General features: G+C 44.8%; 1 protein-coding gene across 13 annotated transcripts in view; it reads right to left on the bottom strand.

The window, feature by feature from the left end:
- Nucleotides 1-256: 256 nt before the first annotated feature.
- PKP4 (plakophilin 4) overlaps nt 257-21,146 on the bottom strand; it is a 259,640-nt gene continuing 238,750 nt past the window's right edge. For 10 of the 13 annotated variants that reach the window (XM_053596431.1, XM_053596429.1, XM_053596434.1 and 7 more), the window contains 10 exons: nt 20,986-21,103; nt 19,473-19,664; nt 19,130-19,303; nt 16,810-16,960; nt 13,149-13,344; nt 7,926-8,010; nt 7,688-7,805; nt 4,823-4,951; nt 3,008-3,081; nt 257-1,266 (listed from right to left, as the gene is read on the bottom strand). In XM_053596431.1, the coding sequence (XP_053452406.1) occupies nt 1,018-1,266; nt 3,008-3,081; nt 4,823-4,951; nt 7,688-7,805; nt 7,926-8,010; nt 13,149-13,344; nt 16,810-16,960; nt 19,130-19,303; nt 19,473-19,664; nt 20,986-21,103 (1,486 nt within the window). In that variant the 3' untranslated portion in view covers nt 257-1,017. The remainder of the gene's footprint in view (nt 1,267-3,007; nt 3,082-4,822; nt 4,952-7,687; nt 7,806-7,925; nt 8,011-13,148; nt 13,345-16,809; nt 16,961-19,129; nt 19,304-19,472; nt 19,665-20,985; nt 21,104-21,146) is intronic. The other 3 variants (XM_053596439.1, XM_053596442.1, XM_053596440.1) reach the window with 2 other exon arrangements.

The raw sequence follows: 21,146 nt of genomic DNA, 5'->3' as shown, positions 1-21,146 counted from the left end.
TCAGAGTTGATAGCTTCATTCTTTGGTGTGGTCCATCTCACAAAGTGTATATACGGTATAAAACTAGAGTCTACAGTGTAACTGGCTTATTGTATCCTCAATGAATCCCCAACAATAAAAAAAAAAAAAAAAAAAAAAAAACTAGAGTCTAAAATAGGTATGTTGAAGCTTTTTCTGACATGCAGTTGTATTTTTGTTTATGAAGTCTACCTTTCTAATATTACCTACAGAAAATTAAAAAAGAAGAGGGAACACATTTCCAAGGATGAAATTTCCACATTTATTTTTCTTTCATGTGCATAGAAAATGGCAGTGAAGTGTCCTATGAAAGAGGCAGGGATGGGCATGGCGCTGCAATACCAGACTGACTTTGTGCTTCCAAGGCACACTATTCGTTGTGAAAACAAAGGAGGTCGTAGGCTGTTTTTAATTGCTAACAGTTCCTTGGGTTTCTCATTTTTTTTTTTTTAAGCTGTCAGTTTTCTTCGAATCTCTTTTCACATGACACACTGCATTACAAATGATGGCACTTAACCAATGTGGCATTTCCATATTTACACCAACAAATGAAATTTACAAGACGTAATAGCATACAATCTTGACATTTAGTAATAGCAATAAAACATGAAGGGCATCCATTTCATTTTTTTCTGTACAAACTATCAGAACATAACTTTATTCACATTAAAAAAATCATCTTTAATTTGATTTCACCTAAACATCCCCCATCTCATTTCATCCATTTCTCAAACCTCTCATCACGTCACCCACACCCTCACCAGACTACAGAATCTGTAAGTAATTAGATCTAACACCTAAATAGAGTTTAGAAAGTCCTCTCCCAAAGGTTTCCTCACTTCCCTGATAATTCCTCAAAAAAGAAAAAAATATATATATGCACTTCACTCACTCCTTCCATTTCACTTTCACATTTCAATCATCAAATCAGCAAGACGGACTTTTCACTTCAATCCAAACAAGGTTAGAAAGAAAGTTCCTCTGCCGAGCGTCTCAATGCTACACCCAAGAGTCTGGGGACCCTGGGTACTGTTCTGCTCTATAAGAAGGTCGTTTAGTGGAATAAAAGTCTACATAATTTGTGGTCGATTTCAGTCCATACTGTGTTGAGTAATCAGCAGAAGCTGGAAAGTGAACTCGGTCATCAAAATAAGGGTCTTCATAGCTATGAGGAGACTGCAAATACAATCTGTATGCATCAAAGTTCTTTCTGTTGGAGTCATCTTGACTATAATACAGCTGTTGATGCTGTTGACAAAATGAAAAGGCAAATAAATAAAAGCAATTTTAACAAATATATGTTTGAGGGAAATTAATGCAGGCTTCCTGAATTCATGTTTTTAAAGCAATATTCAATATTTGCAGACTCAGGGTTAAAAGCTGTTTCTGGCGCATGCTCTGTGTTTACTAATGGATTGTGAGGATCTTAAACTGCATGTACGGGTGGGCTGCTGAGTTTGCTCAAGTTCTGTCCTAAGACCTCTAGAAGAGTCGGTGTCTCAGAAGAGTCTGAGATCATGGTGGTGGCAGGTCGCCCCAGCTGTCTGCACTCCTGACCAGAGGCCCAGATCTGTGCCTGCTACTTGTGTGGGTCAAAGGAGGATGGTCTCAATTTTTGCTTTGACCCAGGGGAATTATTACCACATCATGAATTTAGTTAGGGACGGGATTTGGGGGCCTTGGATAATTGCATAACGACAGAACCATCTCTTAAAGTATTTACTTCATAGATGAAGACTGAATACATTCCTCAATTTTAAAAGGCATAAGGTGGTTTGGTGAATAAGGGTCTTTTGGGAACTCTGCTGTAAATTGTACTATTAAAGGGATAAGCAATCTCAAGACCAGAGAGTAGTGAAAGTGGAAGAGACTTAATGAGCATGTACAATTCTAGAGGAACAGTCTTCCTCAAGCGAGGGCTAACAGGAAAGCAGGGCCAGCAGGGCCAGCAGGGCCAGCACTGTGGTGTCCGCACAGGGCACCTGCTTCCCTTTTCCTTTTGTGCTCTTAGCTCTGACCTCACAATAATTTCTTCAAATTGTCATGGTTGTTACAATTGTTTTTCTTTCCAATTCTGCCCACGTCTTTTCACCAAGTAAGATGTAACAAGTTACCCACACAGGAATCAATGTCATGTCTGAAACTAAATGCATTCTAAACATTATAAAGATTTCAGAGCTAAATTTTCTTTTTAAGTTAAAGTTGTGACTTTGAGGTTATTCTTTCCTAACTAAAAATGATAGCATAACTTATGAGTAATTTGGGAAGTTCTTTTTCTTCCATCGACAGCGAAAAGGTGAAGTGGAGAGGGGCCTTAGAACCCCCTTATGGGAAAGACAGGACACAATCTTGTTTTGGGAAACTCCAAAAGGCTTATGTTTTAAAGGTAAGTGAAGAGAGCAGATGACCTCAGTTGGCCATGGCATCTGGAAGAACCCAGAACTGAACTCATGAAAGCAGAGTCTGGGTGTGTGACAATCAACAGGTACCACCCTATTTGAGTGGTGTCCCCCCCAGCAGGGGTCGATGCCAGTCTGACCTCTGAGATGGGACAGACCTGGCTGTGGACTCTGTAAATCACAGAGCTTGGACGGGGAAGGAGTCCTGAAGACCGAGGATGAGGCACACGAAACAGAGAGCGAAGTGTGCTTACCAACCCTTCCCCACCCAGAGGATGGAAGAAATTTCAGAGCTTAACAGATAAGAAGAGGGGAAAAGGAAAGTGGTGGGCAAAGACCCTGAGCTAAGTATTTCTCAGCTTCTCCTGGCAGTGGCACAGTGGTCTCAGCAGCACCGCTGTGGACCTTCAAGGACACGAGGCTACCGTGGAATTGCTTTGTGTAAACGACGGATGGATTTCTGAGTGACAATTCCCAGGGAAAGCTCCTGGTCCCTGCGGTATTGGCCCAGCACTGGGGTGTCAAACAATGTGGACCCTTACTGTGTCCCTGCTAAGCAGCCCTCTGTAAAAATGACATTGTAAATTCACCTGTAGCCGTCTATTTTGCTCTCTTGCTGGTGAGGAATAGGAACTGATGTAAATTGGTGAAGGTTTGCTGGAGCCTGTAAGAAAATATTTTATGAAATTAAAACCAGTGCTCATTACCCTGGTCCATTAGGGTGTGTGGTCTGCCCTGCACTTGGGCTGGGGCACCCCGACGGGCGCTGCCTTCCCCAGTGCCAGTGCAGACTGGGAGAGGCGGCAGCCTGGGTTGCCTGAGGCTAGCCTGCCTCTGCTGAGCAAAAATATGACAAAAACAGGCTGTGTGTGTTATACCAAAGCAATGGGCTCTTGGAGAGCCCATCCAAAGAGCGTTCCTTCTCAAACTCTGCTCATACCTGGGAGGATTTCTCCAGCTGGCTTTGAACCTCAGCACAGCTCTGTGAGCTGAGGAATAACACTTTTCCAGGGCTCTGAGCTAGAGCAGTGAGTCAGAGAGGAGAAGGGGAACATAGTATCAGAACAAGCCTGGTGCCTTCTAAACAGCTGTGATTCAAAATCCCACCTCCTGGAAAGAGCAAGAACAGGTGTGTTCTAAGCAGTCAGGCCATATGGAGGCATGGTCTTGTGTCTGCCATATTAAGTATGTTTTAAAACAAAAGGAACTTAGTAATCAGAAGTCTTCATGAGTCCATAATAGACTCCTGATGATGGTATTAGTTACCCTTGTATTATTGTTAAGGCTAGCAGAGATTTTTATTTTTTAATGAGGAAAATGAAACGTACTTGAGGCAAATTAGTTTATTGAAGCAAGCAAGGAAGTTACAGAAGGATGTGCATGCTTGAAGAGGTGATCTTTAAAATAAAGCAGGCTGCTGCAAATCTGAAGCAACCATGCGCTTCAGTTTCTACGTGCGTCTCCTTTTGCAGAGAGTGGTATTTGAAATGTAGCATCTGCAATTTTCTGGGCTATTAATTGCCATAGTAACAACAGTTGATTAGTAAATAGTTCCATGAAATCACAATTTCAAAGACAACTGCACAACTGAGACTGCTCCCCCAGCAGGAGTTAAGCTGCCACCAGCTTTTATTTATTTCCTTTTAATAAATAGGCTTTTTGAGCAAAGACTACATTTTTGGGGTAGCTCACACCGACTAATTTGAAACCTTTGGAGTAGTTATAATTTGACAGACAGTTGGGAATGGGAACAACATGAAATCTTGGTAAACCTCTGGGCTAGTAGTCTTTAAGTAAATTATATGCACAGCTTTCTGAATAGGATATAAAAATATTAAAACTATGTAACATTATTTTTGTTGTTCTTAAAAAATAGTCACTCTGAGGAGAATCGCATTATACATTTTTCTTTTCATTCAAGCTTTCCCCCATGTAATGTAAATGAAATTGATCTCCATTCTCTGGTTTGAATTTGAGAGGTGAGCCAGTTGGGAAGGCAGAGCCTCTGCCAAGCCACCGTGAGCTCAGGGTTCTGATGCACGGGGCAGACAGGAGGGACAGTGCTGGAGCAGGGAGGGGACAGAGCAAAGGGACGGCACCACTGAGCAGCCAGGAATGCTTTCTCATTTGGATACCGCCCTGTTTTTATTTGTGGCCACCAGACAACTCCATACCTATGTACGTACATACACATACATACATACAAGTACTGGCTGGTTTTACTTAAAGCATGTGGAGAAGGCAAAGATCTCCAAGCAGGACAGGGAGAGACTGACTGGAACCAGGTTTGCTGCTGGGGGACTGTCTCAATACGAGAACAGGTTACTTCCTGGGCCACTGGCCGAGAGCCTAGGAACGCGGCTTTCCGAGAGACTGTATCACACACCACCCAACTGGTGTCTTACCAGGGTACAGGCCTTTGTGTGTGGCATCCCCTTGGCTATTGTAATACTGCATAGGTGGCTGGGTCCTATCGTATTCAGAGCGAGGGTCTCTGATTCCTAACAGTGCTGGTGAGGAAGAGGTGCTGCCGACTGAAGGGGGAGGCAGGAGGAGGAGGAGAGGGAAAGAGGGGAAGAGAGAGAAATCAGACTGTCAGTGCTGCTGGAAAATCCTCCCCAGAAAAACAAAGGTCAGTAATTAGAAATGCCACACAGCTGGTGCTAAAAGTCAGCTCTTAAAGGTGCTGGCAGTGAAACAGCAGCCAGACCCGAGTACCAGCTATGCGACCCGCAGGCTCCCCACTGCGCCAATTGGCAAAGTCAAGACCTGGGCGAGTTTGAAGCTGAAATGCCAGCGCCCAGTTAAAGAGGCACAGGGCAGAAGTCGTGCAGGATTCCCCACCAGCGCGTCTCAGACCTGATGAGGCCTTTGCAACTGAGTGATAATCCCTTACTAGGCATGCCAGGGTTGTATTTCTTATTTTATGATCTCAGCTCAGTTGCTGTAAAACACCCGTCCATTACCCTTTATGTAGAGCACTTTGGAAAACACAAGTTTTACAGCATGTTTTGATTTCTAATTATTTCAGAAATATCTGCATCTCTAAAGGTGTTTGAATAAGAGTGCCCAGTCTATAAAATTTATAATTCTTTTTATGATGATCCGCTGTCAAGGTAATTAATTATGTAAACCCAGTAAGCCTAGCTCAACCAAGAAGTTCACGGTGCTAAGCTCTGGCCTCCCAAAGCCTCAGAAGGTTTTTTTTTTTTAATCCCAATTTCAGCCAAACATTTAATAATAACATAGCTATCCTTGGGCCTCCTTTTCAACATTTCGCACAGAAGGAAGACAGAAACACTTCACATTTTTCTTATGAAAAAAATCATCTTGCTCTGGCGGCCACACATTCTCACTTGATACACTTGAAAGCAACAGCCCTTAGACCTTGGCCTTGGTGGTTTTACATACACTGATGCTTTCAGAGGAAGATTGAAATGGAAATACTTTTCCTAAAATGTCCCTTCCCTGTGTTGAACACTGGTGAGCACGTGGGGCAGTGTCTGCTCACCTGGCTCACCTGGCTCACTTCCTAGAAGGTGGGAGGACAGTAAACACACCTGCTTGCCTCCCACAGGCATCGGATGTGTCTGTAAGCACATCTCACGCTAATGCTAAGGATGGACGTCAGCCCTCAGGGTGACTGGGGAACAGGAGAGCAACACGGCCTATCTCTGAACAGAAGCCAGAAAAGTATAAAGCAAGTTGGACAGGGGCCAAGCAACGCTGTCCGCGCGCATATTTAAGAGGCCCTCCAAGGAAGTTCATTGCTTAGTAACCATGTGCTACTCTATCTAAAATTAGCCTTTGCCTGCACATACGCCTTTTGTTGATCAAGCCATCTCTCTTGATTTCCTTGGCATCCCTATTCTTAACTCCTTAAAGAATTCTGAACGTTTTCCTTAAGGAAGGCTGTCTCAGGTGACACCTGGGAGCTCGGCAAGGATGTTAAAACACACACATATAAGTCTCCTTGAAGAAAAGAACATAATTTAAAAAGTAAGATATACACCATGCACGTAGGCAGATCAGTTTTTAACAATTTCTAGTACAAGAGGGGACATCCAACTATGTGGCAAGCACCACTCATCATGTATTCAGTTTTTTTGTCCACTTTGTCCACATGAGAAATAAGACTGGCAGCCGGAGCACCGCTGAATGAAACAGGTAGTATTTATATGTCAGAATGGGTGACTGAAAGCCAAATAAAATTTAGACATTTATTACTTTTCCTGTTTTGTTTAAGATCTAGGCCAGATGTGGTGGCTTACGCCTGTAATCCTAGCACTCTGGGAGGCCAAGGCTAGAGGATTTCTTCAAAGTGACAGCCCTTACGGAGACCAGCCAGAGCAAGAGGGAGACACTGTCTCTACTAAAAATAGAAAAAAAACAAAAAATTAGCTGGACATGGTGTTGTACATCTATAGTCCCAGCTACCCCAGAGGCCTGGGCAGGAGGTTTGCTTGAGCCTAGGAGTTTGAGGTTGCAGGGAGCTGTGATGCTGTCCCTGCACTTTAGCTAGGGCAAAAGAGCAAGACTCTGCCTCAAAACAAAAACAAACAAACAAAACGATTGTCTACTTTGGTAGTAATGATCTGCCCATACATGTACAAAAATTAGACCGAATCTCAAACCATTCTTTCTACCAAGTTAAACACTACAAATAGGTAGGTGGTACGGCTGCCAGCATTCCCAACTTGAAAATCAAAGAGCAATTCCCACAAACCTACCCTATAAAGCCTGTTCTCTTTAGTTGTGGATGCTAGGGGTTCTGCAAAAAGAGGTTTACCTGGAAAGAATGAGGCCCTCCCAGGCTGCAGGTCTAAAGATCTTGCTAAAGGACCCAGCTTGTAAGATTTCACCAAGAAAAATAAAAAAATCACTTTGGTGGAGATTCCAAAGTTATGGCCAACGGGCAGACAGGGTAGCCGTTTCAGGCATAACCCTGTGTCTCTACGTGTCACCCTTCACTCCTACTCCCCTGCCTCCTGATCGCCCATCCAGCTTGTCCACTGCAGATTCCAGTGACAAGGTAGAATCCACCTATGGAGGAGGACCCTGAAGGAGCACCCAGGGATACTTTTATGCTCTCTTGCTGATGTAAACTTGTATGAACTTAAAGTGAAAGGGAAAAAGTGGACTTGTTTATAGTAGCGTATCATTCCCAAAGAAGGCTCTCAGCTAGAGGAGCAGGGTTAGAGGTGACAGGCTGAACCAACTTATGTTCACTCTTCTCTGGTTGGGGAAAGATGTGGGGTTTACCCACTGACCTGACTGAATGATGGGTGACATCTGTTGGTTGGTGGTAGACAAGGAAGGATGCGATTTGAATCGGTCTCGCTCCAATGTCGACACAGGGGTAATAAAATGGTTCTGGTTCCATCCATCCTGCAGTTAAAAGAGAAAAAGAAACCTCTCAAAATGAATAATGACATTTCATTACAATAAATGATTACCAGTGTGTGCTCTGATGAATGCTAATTAAGTCAGAGCTATTCTATAGATTACCTTTTTGTAAATGCTCCGGAGGTCCCGATACTGCCATAACGTATTCAAGACCTGGGCCGCTGCCTTCACCACTTTCAGAGATGATCTAGGGAGACAGTGTGGATGTTAATAAGTGTGGGTGGCGCTACCCTGGCTCCACTTTGAGGGATTCAGGCTGCAAACCAGTGTCCTGGTGGCCGACTCAGGACCACAGGAATGGAGGCTGCTGCCAGGAAACACCGCCAAGGGATCAGGTGTGCCTGGGAGGCGATCAAGTTCAGGACTGGCCAGAGGCAGCAAGAACTAAAGTGAGGCCATCAGGCAGTTAGCTCTGTGGTGAGAAGCTGTCACTGATGAACCTGAGTGGAGGGGCTCCTTAGCTGTCAGCCTCGACTTTCCTCCATATGTTCCATGGAGGGCTGCTGACTCCACTGATGCTTTGAGATTCGTGCAACCATGACCACACATCCTGAGTGTCTAGGGAGCCTCCCAGGTTAATTTGCTTTCCCCTCTTCATCTTAATACCTTCATTACCTTCTCACCATTTACAGCTTCTATATCAATAAATGTATGTGTTCTAACATGTGATTTGGAAAACCTGGCCACAGGGATTCCCCTCTCTGAAGACATTTTGCAGATGCTGGTGCTCTGTGTAAGCATGGCTTACCACGAGTCTTGGCACTTCACCTTGGAAGATGCTGCTCTAAATCAGGGGCTTCACTGGAAAGTGAAGAGGGGAATGCAGCTCCTGCTTCAGCTAAGGCCTTCAGATCCCCACATTAGGTGGGGGTTCTCATGGACTAGTGCTTGGGAGTCAGTCCTAAGGACAACTGAACCCCTCTGTCTTCAGAACTCATTGTAACATAGAGAATTTGACTTCAAATGTATATACAAGATCTAAAATCTGATTTTCTCTTCCATTTCTGATCTTCTAAATTAAACATCTCATGGAGTAAAGGGAGTGAGGTGAGCAGGGAAGTGGTAAGCCACTTCCTCAGCCCTTAACTATAGAATGTGGGTTAAGGGAATTCTTAACTATAGAATGTGGGGAATGATTCTGAGGGTTTAGGTGAGGACTGGCACAGGCAGATTTATGGTACCACAGGCTCTCTTCCTGGTTAGGGGTGGGCTTTCTGAACCCATATGCCCTACCCAAGACTCATTTTTCTGAGTGTTCTTGTACGGTTAAGAGCAAAGCCAGGTAAAACCAACTCACTTAAAGCCTAGCTAAGCTTTATACAGTAGAACTTCCGTATTTGACCATCTCCCTACATTGACCACCTGTTTATGCTGACCTAATTTTCATAGACTAGACATGCACCATGTGTACATATCAGTACAGTAGGCCTTGTCCCTTATATTGATCACCTCTGTCTGTTGACCAGTCTGTGATAGTCCCTTGGGTGGTCAACTTACAAAAGTTCTACTGTATTCCCAAAATGGACCACAAAACAAGGCAAGGCCTAAATCAAAGAAACAGACATGAAAATTTAGCACCCAAGATGGCCTCCAGAAGACAGATTTTGGAGAGCAGGGTCTTTCTCCTTTGTCTACCTCCCCGTCTTTAAGTATGAAGCAGCAGAGATGGGCATGGAAAAGAGATGTTATACTTGCCTTTGAGGATGACAGCTGTGACACTCAACCAAGCTGGACTGTGCCCAGTATACACCTTGACACAGGTAGCTGGATTATTTTCTGACACATATTCTATGAGCAGAAACCCAACTCAAAGAAAAGCAAGGAAGCTTCTGTGCTCTTTTGCAACACAACTCCTTAAAGCAGTAGTTCTCAAGCTTCCTAATGCTGCGAACCTTTAATACAGTCCAAAAGGGTCGCGACTCACAGGTTGAGAACCGCTGCCTTAAAGGGTTATGTATTTGCATCTCCAAATTTCTCTTACCCATCTTCTCTGAAACCTATGACCTCCATATTGTTGCATCCGATGGTCAAGTCTCTGTCTTCACCCCACCTGATTGAGCACAAGCATCTGATACTCGCTCACCTTTGAAATGCTTCCTTAACTCAGCTTCTGGGGCACCACATGCTTCTGGGCTTCCTTCTGAATGCTCTGCTACTCTCTCTCAGGCTCATTTGCTGGATCAGCTCCTTGAACTTAAATAAGAGGGACACCAGCCCTGAAATCTCTTCTCTTCTCTCTTTCTGTTTATATCCCTGGGGATCTTACTGACTTAGTCCTCTAAGTAATCAGTATACACTGATGACTACAAAGTTTTACTTCCTGAACCTCAACCCTAAAGTGGTATATGCTACTACTGACCAGGTCTCCACCTAGATGTCAGACATGTCAAAAATATAACATCAAAGCAAACCCCTGGTCTTCCCTAAACACCTGCTCCTCCAACGGCTTCCCTATCTTGCTGAGCAGCAATTCCATGCTCTGCTCTCTTTTGCTGAAGACTGTGGAGTCATCCATGACACTGTCCTCTTATGCCACTCACCTAACCACTCATCAGCAAACTGCTGAATCCACCTTTAACCAATGCCTGAGCTGACCACTTCTTCCCCACCTCAACTGCTGCCACCATGAGTCCTCCCTGGTGGTGGGAGGGTCACATCACTGACCCTTAAGAAGGGAAATCACCTCTGCTGAGCACTCTCCAGTGGCTTCCCGTTCTACTTAGGGTGAGGAAGGACAGTGTGCACGCTGGCCCACAGGGTCTTCGACCTCTGCTCCCCCTTTATCTGACTGCTCCTCTTCCTCCTCTCCCCTCACTTGTTCCACACCAGCCCTGTGACTTCCCTGCTGTTCCTCAAACGCACGCAGTTCTCTCCCTTCTCGGGACCCTCTCACATGATGCCCCTACCTGAAGTGCTCTCCCCGGGGAGCTGCATTGCTCCCTCCGCTCTGCTGTAGGCACGTCTCTGGGAGGCTGTCCCCTCCCTGGCACAGCCCATCACCTGCCCCTCAGCACCAGCTGCCACACTCTCTGCGCTGTGTCACTCATCTGGCCCCTCATCTATCCTGCCTGGGATGTAAGGTACCTGAGGTGGGGGGCTGTTGCGTGATCTGCTTACTGCTCTAAGCTCAGCACTGAAAACAGTGCCTGGCACACACACAGCAGGCAAGCAATAAATATTTGTGAAGAAAGTCAAGAGGCAAGTGAAGTGTGCAGAGAAGTCAGGAGACAACCTGATTTGGTTCTGAACCTCTTATTTTGAAAAGAAGATTAGACTAGGTAATAATTTTTTCTTTAATATGCAAAGGTTTTGGTGCTGGCTCAGCATTTCTCCAGTTCTTAGGCTGTTCACAAGAGAAGGCTGTCTAATGACACTGAAGAGTATAGAAGGTGATTATAGTTTGTTTGTTTTTGTTTTTTTGCAGTTTTTGGCCGGGGCTGGTTTTGAACCTACCACCTCTGGCATATGGGGTCGGCGCCCTACTCCTTTGAGCCACAGGTGCCGCCTGAAGGTGATTATAGTTATGTGGGGTTGGAGGAAAGGGGAGGTCAGAAGAATGGGACCTTAGCCTCTTCTATAATCTTTCATTTCCTTTAAAATAGTTGGTTGTATACACTTCTTACAAATTAAATTTAAAAAAGAAAAAAGGACTGCAAGGAAATGTTGTTAATATTGATAGGCATGGTTTCTAGGTTGAGAGAATATGGTTTGCTAGATTATTTTTACATTTTAGAAATTCCTTCAATAGTATAACCTACGAGGTTAGATAAGGAAAGTTCCAGCACTGTCATTTGGCCAGCCAGTATTCACCGTGCACCCAGCATGGGCGGGCAGGCTTTGTTCTAGATGGTAAGGATACCACAGCGAACAAAATCAAAGTCCCTGGTGCTGGGGGAGTGAGACACTAGAGCTGAAGGCATGAATTACCTGTCAGAGAAATGAGTGCTATGGAGGGGTGGGGAAGGGGAAGGAGTGGGGTAGGTGCCGTTTGGCTGGGGGGTGGGATGGGCTGCTGGCCTGTTGTTCTGAGAAGGCACTGAGCATCCCCACTTAGAATTTCTCTGATCAGACACCAAGACTAATTCATAGTCACTGCCATAGGGTCATGACAAAAATACCTTCTATTTTTGCCACTAATTGCCTAATCCCTCTGTCTGCTGCTTCCTCCCTTAGGTGTCTTCAGGAAACAAAGGGAAGGAGTGATCCAAGCCCAGGGCGTGCCCCTAGGGCACACAGCAGGAGCTGCTGCAGGGCAGTGGTTTTAGTGCTCTCCAATCCCAGAATTGAGAATTTAAGATGTTCTTGTAGAACAGGTCCTTGGTCTTGGAACAACAGAGACAAAGGCATGAGGGGGTGGCCCCCACATTTCCTCATCCTGGCATTTCTGATTCTTCCAGGGGATGATGGCATAACCAATTGTTGCTTTAGAGACGGCTACTATGGTCTGAATGTTGGTGCTCCCCCCCATTCACCTTGCAATTCTAATCTTCAAGGTGATGGCATGAGGAGGCGGGGTCTTTGGGGAGGTCAGTAAGTCACGAAGGTGGGGCCTGAGGCCTGGGCATGGTGGCTCACGCCTGTAATCCCAGCACTCTGGGAGGCCAGGGTGGGCAGATGACCTGAGCTCAGGAGTTTGAGACCAGCTTGAGCTAGAGTGAGACCCTGTCTCTTAAAAAAAAAAAAAGCCAGGCATTGTGGCAGGTGCCTGTAGTCCCAGCTACTGGGGGTGGGGTGGGTAGGTGGGGGGCTGAGGCAAGAGAAACATTTGAGCCCAAAAGTCTGGGGTTGCTGTGAGCTCTGACGCCATAGCACTCTACCAAGGGCAACAAAGTGAGACTGTCTCAAAATAAAAAACAAACAAACAAAAAACAGAGGCCTGAGAGAGACCTCTCCCAGCTTTCACCTTGTGAGGATACAGCTAGAAGTTGCTTCTGTGAAGCAGAAAGACAGCCCTCCCCAGACACTGAATCTTTCATTGCCTCCATCTTGGATTTCTCAGCCTCCCTGTTGTTCGTGAGTGACCAACTTCATGATGTTTTGTTATAGCAGCATCCACAAAGACAGACAGAAACCAGGGTAGGAGTGAGGGTGTTACAATAAAGCAAAAACTAGAACAGGCTGCGTGACAGAAAATGCCCCTCCCAGCCTAACAGGCTTTAGCTGCTACAGATTGCTTAGCTTGTCAGCATGTAAGAAATGCAAAAATAAAACCTTCACAAAAGGAAAGGAATCCTTGACAAAGACCCTTATCACAGGACGATCCCAGAAGCCCCAGAAGCAAGAGGCCTGAGCCTCTCCCCCCACCCTCTCCCGCTGCAGACTTGCCTGTCTCCCCGGCCTTTGGTGATGTTCACCAGCTTCTCGATGCCTCCCGAGTCGGCCAGGGCTTTGGCATTCTCCATGTTTTTGCTGGTGACCTCATGCAGAGCACAGCAGATGGCTGCCATGGTCTCGTCAGACAGTATGGTGGGGCCATTGCCACCGGGAAGCCGGTTGACCAGGTCTCGCATGGCATATTTACCTGCCAAATCAAAAGATGAAATTCTACTTCCAGAAGGTACTAGGTCTTTTTTGTTGTTGAAAGATTCTGATAGTGTGCAGGCTCTTAAAAATAAAACCTTAATAGAGACAATAACAGGAAAAAGAAATCAAAACCCCTGCCAAAGAAGAGAAGGACACATGTGACTGTAAGGAGAAGGCCAGCCTTGACCGCAGCGTCACTGAAGAAATGACTGGTCTGTAAAATGCTACTATCAACTGCTGCGAGAAAAGTGTAAATCGGTGCATAGAATCGAGGTGACTAACAGAGCTCCTTTGGTTCAACTCTTTCCAACAACAGCAAGTGATAAAGGAATTATGACGGTAAATTTTATTCTCAATTAAATTCCTACGCATCAAAATTATCTCACTGTTCTCTTAAATCCTTATAAAACATATCTTTGAATCTGGACCGAGTAAGGCTGCCAAACAATACTTTTCATTAAATCTTTCTGGATCTTAACATGTGACCTGGGCCCAGTTACCTTATTTTCATCAAGCTAAGGGTCAGCCGATCTGACATCAGTAGGAACAACAGTGGGTTTCTTTAAAAGACCCGCAGGGAGGAGGAATGTGTACTCAGGGTCCTGGCCTCCTCTCAGCCATCCCTGTGTGTTCTGGAATAACCCTTTTTAACTTCCACTAGCATTTTCCCTCTCTAGTGTGAGCATTTTTTAACCAGCTGGAGCACTCTTGAACTGTTCCATGAACCACTTTTTCTTGTTTCCCTATGAAGGTTCCTTCCTTTCTATGAGATCTGCACTCCTCCCAGGACCTGGCTCTAATTGACCCAGCACTCCTATGCCCTCCTCTGATCCCCACCCACTCTTTTTCACGTACATCGCCAGCACTAGCAATGGACTTTCTTTTCATAGCCATTTTTAACAAAGAAACACTTTTGTCACTTCATAGAACTTACTGCATCCTGAACTGAGTTGGCCCCACTCTGCAGGTTCTGAGGGGACCGCCAGGCTCAGTCACACACAGGCAGAGGGAGCTGCCTTATCCCAAGCCCCAGGAATGCAATTTAAGGTTGTGCCTTAGCAAAATGAAAAATTACATGTCACAGACCTTTTGGTCATTCACGAGTATTCAAAATCACCAGCGCTAACTTGTCAGCTATTCTCAAATACCACCTTTATCTGGTGGCCTGACAATGTCATCACTGGTTTTCCACTCTTCATAATAGTGTTTGCTGTGAGGAAGCCGGAGCTGCCCAGTGACATGCTGCAAATTATGCAGTGTGCAGTTAGGGGCTGTCTTCTACTCAGCTCTGTACACATACAGGTCTTTAATCAGAGCCCCATTTAGCATCCACTCAATTATTAGCAGAGGGGGAATAAAACTAAGAAAATATTTACTTGAGCTTTAGTTAATTTCTTTTGTTTGTAGTGCATTTATTCTAGTTTGTCAGCTGGTAATTGAAATTGAAAATGCTAGCGATAATGTCTTTTTGGAGAGGAGAAAGAGAAGTTTGGTATCTATAAAGAAATGCTTCAATAGCTTTAAGACTTCCCTAGCCTTGTCTTGGAAAGAACTGTCCTGGGAGATAGTATGCCTATAACTTTAATAGCAAAATTTTATTTGTGTCATCTTTTTTATTTTTTTTTTTATTAAGAGATGGGGTCTCGGGTGGCACCTGTGGCTCAAAGGGATAGGGCACTGGTCCCATATGCTGGAGGTGGTGGGTTCAAACCCAGCCCCAGCCAAAACCCACCAAAAAAAAAAAGAGATGGGGTCTCACTCTGTCACCCAGACTGGAGTGCAATGTAACGATCATAGCTCACTGTAACCTTGAACTCCTGGCCTTAAGTGATCCTCCTGCCTCAGCCTCCCAAAATACTGGGACTGGCCTTAGGTCATCTTTTACGGAAGCCAACATTTTGTTGTTACTAATGTCAGATCAGCTGGCAAACATTCTCATCTCCGGCCTCCTGTACTACCTATGTCTTCTCCAAGTTATAGAATAAGATAAGACATAAGATGGGCAAACCATTTATTTTTTACCATTAAGAATGCTGAAATTGGGGTGGTGCTTGTGGCTCAAAGGAGTAAGGCTCCGGCCCCATATACCAGAGGTGGCGGGTTCAAACCCAAACCCGGTCAAAAAAAAAAAAAGAATGCTGAAATGACATGTGCTTCTCATAAGAAATTCAAACAATATAAATGTAAAAACAAACAAACAAATAAAAAAAAAACCTTACAAAAATTCCTTTTAGGCACCTTAAGGATTTCTGTTAAGAAGTGTAGGAAACTGAGAATTAAAGCACATCTACTAGAATCAGGCATGAGCTGACTAGGAACAGGGCGGGAGGAACTCCCCCCTTCCTCTGTGTGGGGGAAGATTTGGCTCAAAGGAACAGTGTGTTAAGAGGTTAATATGGCAACAATTTAAAATAGCAATTCTGCCAGGCACTGTGTGAAGGGCTTTCCCACTTCATTCTCACCACAACTCTTTATGATAAATATCACCGCCCTTGTTCTCTCTCCCTTCCCTCTCTCATGGCAGACATATTTTAACCTCAGTTAAATACAGAATCACATGAGTCCACATAAAATCTTGTCCCAGTTCCACTCCCTCTCCCAACCTGTCACCAGCCGTGGCACTGGCATGGAACTTGGTGGGGCATAGGGAGCTGTCTCATGCTCTCTCTCATTTGCTCTCCACAGCAAACCCAATGTTAGGACAGTAGGCATCACCAGCTCCCTTTCATTTTCAATCTAGATGAACAGACTGAGGCTGGGTCAGGGTATACAGGGCACCCTGGGTTGCAAGGCCAATGTGCAGCAGGTCCAGAATTGAAGCTCGTCTATGTAGGGTCCTGCCCGGGAGGTGGCAAGGTCCTGTAGGCAAGCAAGGTACTGAGGGTGCAAACGCCGTTCAGGCACCCATTCCTTCAGGCATACGTGTGCCCGGCCTCCCTGGTACAAAAAATGAGATCCTCCTAAGAATCTTCCCTCCCTGGAATCCTGGGAGGGAAGAGATGGCCTTGGGATCATGGTTCTGCCCTAGGGTAAGCATTTACAGGGATCTGAGAGGTAAAAGCTACAAAACACTCACATGATTCTTTTTTAATTTAGAACCTGGTCCTGTTGGTGAATTAGCAGGTATCAGTCTAAAAACTGGAAAGGGCATATGAAAACTTTTTTTGTTGCTCAGGAAATAAACCTGTCTTGGGAAAAAGAGACACCAAATCTATCATTTAGTATTATAATGTACAATTGAAATTGCTGGCTTTTCTGAAAAGGTACCTTCCCCAATCAATGTTTAATTAGTGAAGCCTGCCTCCTGCAGAAAAAGCATGGTTGCAAAGCAGGGGCACCGAAATATGCCAAGAGACGCAGGACTAGGGCTCAGTTGTTAATGATTTTAAATGTCATATTTATTAATCCAAAGAAGCATTTTGTAAACACTCTAGCATTAGTTCCCCTTGTCCCCAGAACATACCTATAAGCTCCTTGTTGCGGACATCTAGTGCCATATTCCTCAAGGCAGTTGCCACAGAAGAGACGACTCGATCGTTATCCATTCTCAGAAGTTCTACGAGGATGGGTAGCCCTTTTTCTTTTCGGACAGCTGCCCGGATGTATGCTGCAAACTAGTGAGCAAAATAAGACAATAAATAATATAAATCAAAGTTCCACTGTCATAGGTTACTGTTGTCTAAAAAAAAAAAACGTTTCCAAAAGACGAACTAATAGATTAAATGTTTTCTTTCCAATTGAAGATTAAATCTGTGGTGTCAGTAAAGAGAAAACTGTAGTTTGGGAGAAAGATAGGCTGGGATGACTGATTTAAAAAGAAATGATGACTGATTTAAAAAGAAATCCCAAAGCCTGAAAATCTCAAACCACATCTGCCAGATATTTTTGTGCGAAAAAGAGAAGGCAGTGATTACCTTTTATCTCAGCTACATAAACATGATTAAGGAAGGATTGTGTTTTTTCTCTGCAGTTGGCCCCATGCCAGGCCTAGAGGCTATAAATAGGTGGCAGAGACAGTAACCATTAGCCAACACTAGGGAGAATCTGTCTCCATCCAGTCATTTCCCCCCTATAATCCCTGAAACATTTAACGTTCAGTAACCTACCAAAGAGATGGCCTGGAAAAATCCCTTGCCTCAGAAGAAAGGGAAATCTCCAGAAACTCCAAGCATCATAATTCATACAGACCGGCAAAAAAGTAAGTACATTTGTGTGCAAAATGCATTCTCATTTAAGATTAGTTAGCTGCGGTTGTTTTTTTTAAAAATCTGCAGTCAAGTAATTCTTTTGTGACTGTGAGGCAACTCTGTATAGTGAGTCAGTTAGTGCATCACATGAATTGGAAATGAGGGCTAAGTCATCAGTGAAACAACCAAAAAAAAAAAAAGTAACATTAGAAAATGGATCTTTAATATTGTTTGAAGAATCGACATTTTTACCAATGCAAATCATCTTTCAATATTTAGGATAATTGAAAGATGTTGTTCATAAAATGTCTAATACTTGCTTGCTGTGGCCAAGACATGAAGATATAGATCTACCAGCCCTTTGTATTAATATTATTTTGAACATTAGAATACGTGATTGACCATCTAGTTTCTTGAATACCGAGAGAATAGATTATTTTCATAATATGAATAAGAGGAAAAGATGTATTTCAAAGATCCTATGAACATTCCTCATATGAAATGGATATTTCTATTTTTCAAATCAAATGAAATCTACGGAGGGGGGGAGTAGACAGCTTGCTGTAAGGTACAGTCCTGGGGCAGTTTTACCAATTTCTCTCTCTGAAATCTGTAACAAAAGAACCAACTCCCGTTTCACTTGGAGACCAACCCGCAGAGCCCAGCCCTGAGCACCTCCCTTCCGGCACACCATCGTCATCACTGCTCCCCCAATGGCTTCTGATTTGATAACATCTGTGGCTATGATTATCTCATTTTCTTAATGAGGGTCCAATATTTTGACTCCCTATTTTAGACATTTTTGAAATCACTTAAATATAATGTTTATATTTTCAGCTAGCTTGGCATATTAAATTTCATTCACTAAATGATCCCAGACACGAAATTCTAAACAACTCAAATCACGTGTATTTGAATTATTGTCTTTTCTATGATTGTCAAGTAATCCTTTGGTCACAGAAGCTGAAGGTGAACACTGGTCTACAACAGAAATATTTACAAATATTTATGTGCTGCGAACTGCCTTTGGTTCCATCAAGCTATCATTTCATTTAATCCTACAACCAACCATCTCATAACACAGGTATTAAATTAACTTCACTCTCCGGATGATATTAAGGACAGAGAGATGCTAGGCTCAACCCCTCCTGTCCTCTCTTTGCCTCAGGGATTTTCTCCTGCTGTCCTCTTATCTGGGTTGTACCCTCAACCTCAGATTCTGCTGGCGTTAAGTTTCCTCAAAGACTAAATTCAGGCAGCATACGTCTTCAGGAAACCTGCCCACCTCTTTGCCTTCCCTTTCTCAGCTTCCCCTTGCCCTGATTAGTGGGGTCAGACGGCCTCTTCAAGATCCTGCAGCACACCCATCCTGGGTTATGCCCTGTGCAGACAGGCCCTGTTCTCCCACCAGTCGTCAGTTCCTCATGGGGAGGGAAGATGTCGCATTCGTCCTTGGACAGCACAGAAGCAGCTTGTCTCCCTTCCTCTTCTCCATCCCTTTCACGGGTAAGCTCTAAACAACTGTGCCCCTTACTCCATCACAGCTGCTCTGAATGTAAAGACAGAAAGCAGGTGGGTGAGTGGGAGACATCCTACCTTCCAGTTGCCGGCAGAGAGGTTCTGGAGAGATCCGGCAGAGCCTTCCAAGGTGGCTGGGTTGGAACTTTCTGCTAGAAGAGTCAGATATGGTTTTACCACCGATGGGTGCCACAGCATCTCCACCCCTTTGGGGGACTTCGACAGTCCTGGGATAGGACCAACTCCATCCCACTGAAAGACATTAAATGGAAGCAAAATGAATATGATTTCCCCCACACAAAAACATTCAGCTTTGCTGGACTCAGCTCTATCTATGCAGAACATTTTTGTTCTTGTGAAGTATGTGATTTATCACTCCCAGAAAAATAAAATTATCAAACATATCAAATAAAATGCTAACTTGATCTTCTTGCGGAGTCTTCTTTTTCTTTTTCTTCTTCTTCCCCCAGCAGCTTGGCTCAGAGTCCTTGCTGGGAGACTCTTTCCCCAGCAAGTCATCCAGCTCGTTCAGTCCCAGCAGCCGGGCCTGAGGGACCTCCAGTTCCAGCCGATAGGACAGGTTTCTCAGGGTGCACACACAGTTCTCCACGGTCTGAAACCCAACATGGGGCATAATTAAACTCATCTCTGCACATTAGAGCAGAGTGCTTCTGTATTGAACACTACTGAGAGGAAACCAATGGAGAATATGAAAATTGCTTTTTATTTATGCAAACCTAACACTACCCAAAGAATGAATTATGATTGTAGAGTTTTGGGAATACCCAAATGACAGGGTGCAGAGCCAACCTCAGTACTGCTGGGATCTGGATGCTATGCTGACTATGGCAAGGCTCTAGATGCCAGAACCTTAGCACAACAGATTCATCAACTTTCTCCCGGGGGGCAGTCCTACTCCCAGGCTTCTGGCTTCTTTTCCATCTCCCGAGTCTACCCCTGAAGGAATATTCAGGGATTTCTTTCTCTGTTGACTTCTGTACATGGTCTTTTGATCCTTAAAGTCTGTACTATATCTCTAATTAGGAAGCCAGCTGTCACTTCAATTGAGTGTCTAAAACCAAGTTCAGCACTTGCCTCCCTTTTCCAATCTGCTTATGCTTCTCTATTTTATCTGCAGATCTTTTCGTTCAATGAGGCTTTAGTAAAAACTTGGCTTCTACCTTGAACTTCTGCCCACATTCTCCCTGGGCCCACCATTCATCACTCTTTGCTCTCTCAGACTCATCTTTACAATGCAAGACTTACCAACCCCATCCCATCCCATTCTGATGCCCTAGCCCATCCCAACGCCTTGTGCTTGGCCTGCCCTGAACTCCTGACTTTTAGTCCTTCCATTCTGTTTCTCCCACCTCTCAGCCCCTCAGAGAAGACCCTGAATGATCATCACATCTGACAAATGATGTACAGAATGCTCTGCTTGGGCAGGGATGGAGAACAGGAGGGGAGGGCACAGCAGGAGGAGTACAGAGAGGTGCGGCCACAGTACTGGGGTGGGGGCTACAGATTGCCCTGGGGCAACAAGGGCACAGAGGCTGGGGGTTTCCACTGCCTCCACCAGGAACTTTTACTGAGCAGACACTCAAATACAACAGATGCAGCTGATTCCTGGACCGGGAGATACAGAAGTGGAGGACATAGCGGCAGGGCAATCTCCTTGAGAGGGAGCCAGGAGAACCACAAAGAAAGCCAGGCTGGCACCAGTTCTTTACCACACTGAGTCATCCTGTTTGCTTGGTTCTAAGGCTATTTTCTTAAGTCACCATGACCCTGTCAACCTGTAATTTTTAGAGACCCGCCTTATGATGTAGAGTGTAGCTTCACGTGGAGGAGAGGCTCCAGAAGGTCAGAGAATTGCTGCATTAGGCAGCTGTCATCATCTGCCCCGCACCCTCCGGCGGTAGGCGGGCACTGACCTTGCTGTCGTAATCGGAGGTGTTCACACACGTGTGGATCACGTACAACAGCGAGTCCACCAGCCCCTCGCAGGACCGCATCTGCTTGCGCGCTTCCTCCCCCGCGGAGCTGAGGTTCCTAAGGAGACAACGCGAGCCGCTGAGATGGGCTTACTCATGGG

Source organism: Nycticebus coucang, chromosome 7 (assembly GCF_027406575.1).
Source record: "Nycticebus coucang isolate mNycCou1 chromosome 7, mNycCou1.pri, whole genome shotgun sequence".
NCBI lineage: Eukaryota > Metazoa > Chordata > Mammalia > Primates > Lorisidae > Nycticebus > Nycticebus coucang.
The sequence above is the reverse complement of the archived record's forward strand: the minus strand, read 5'-3'. Positions and strand labels throughout refer to the sequence as shown.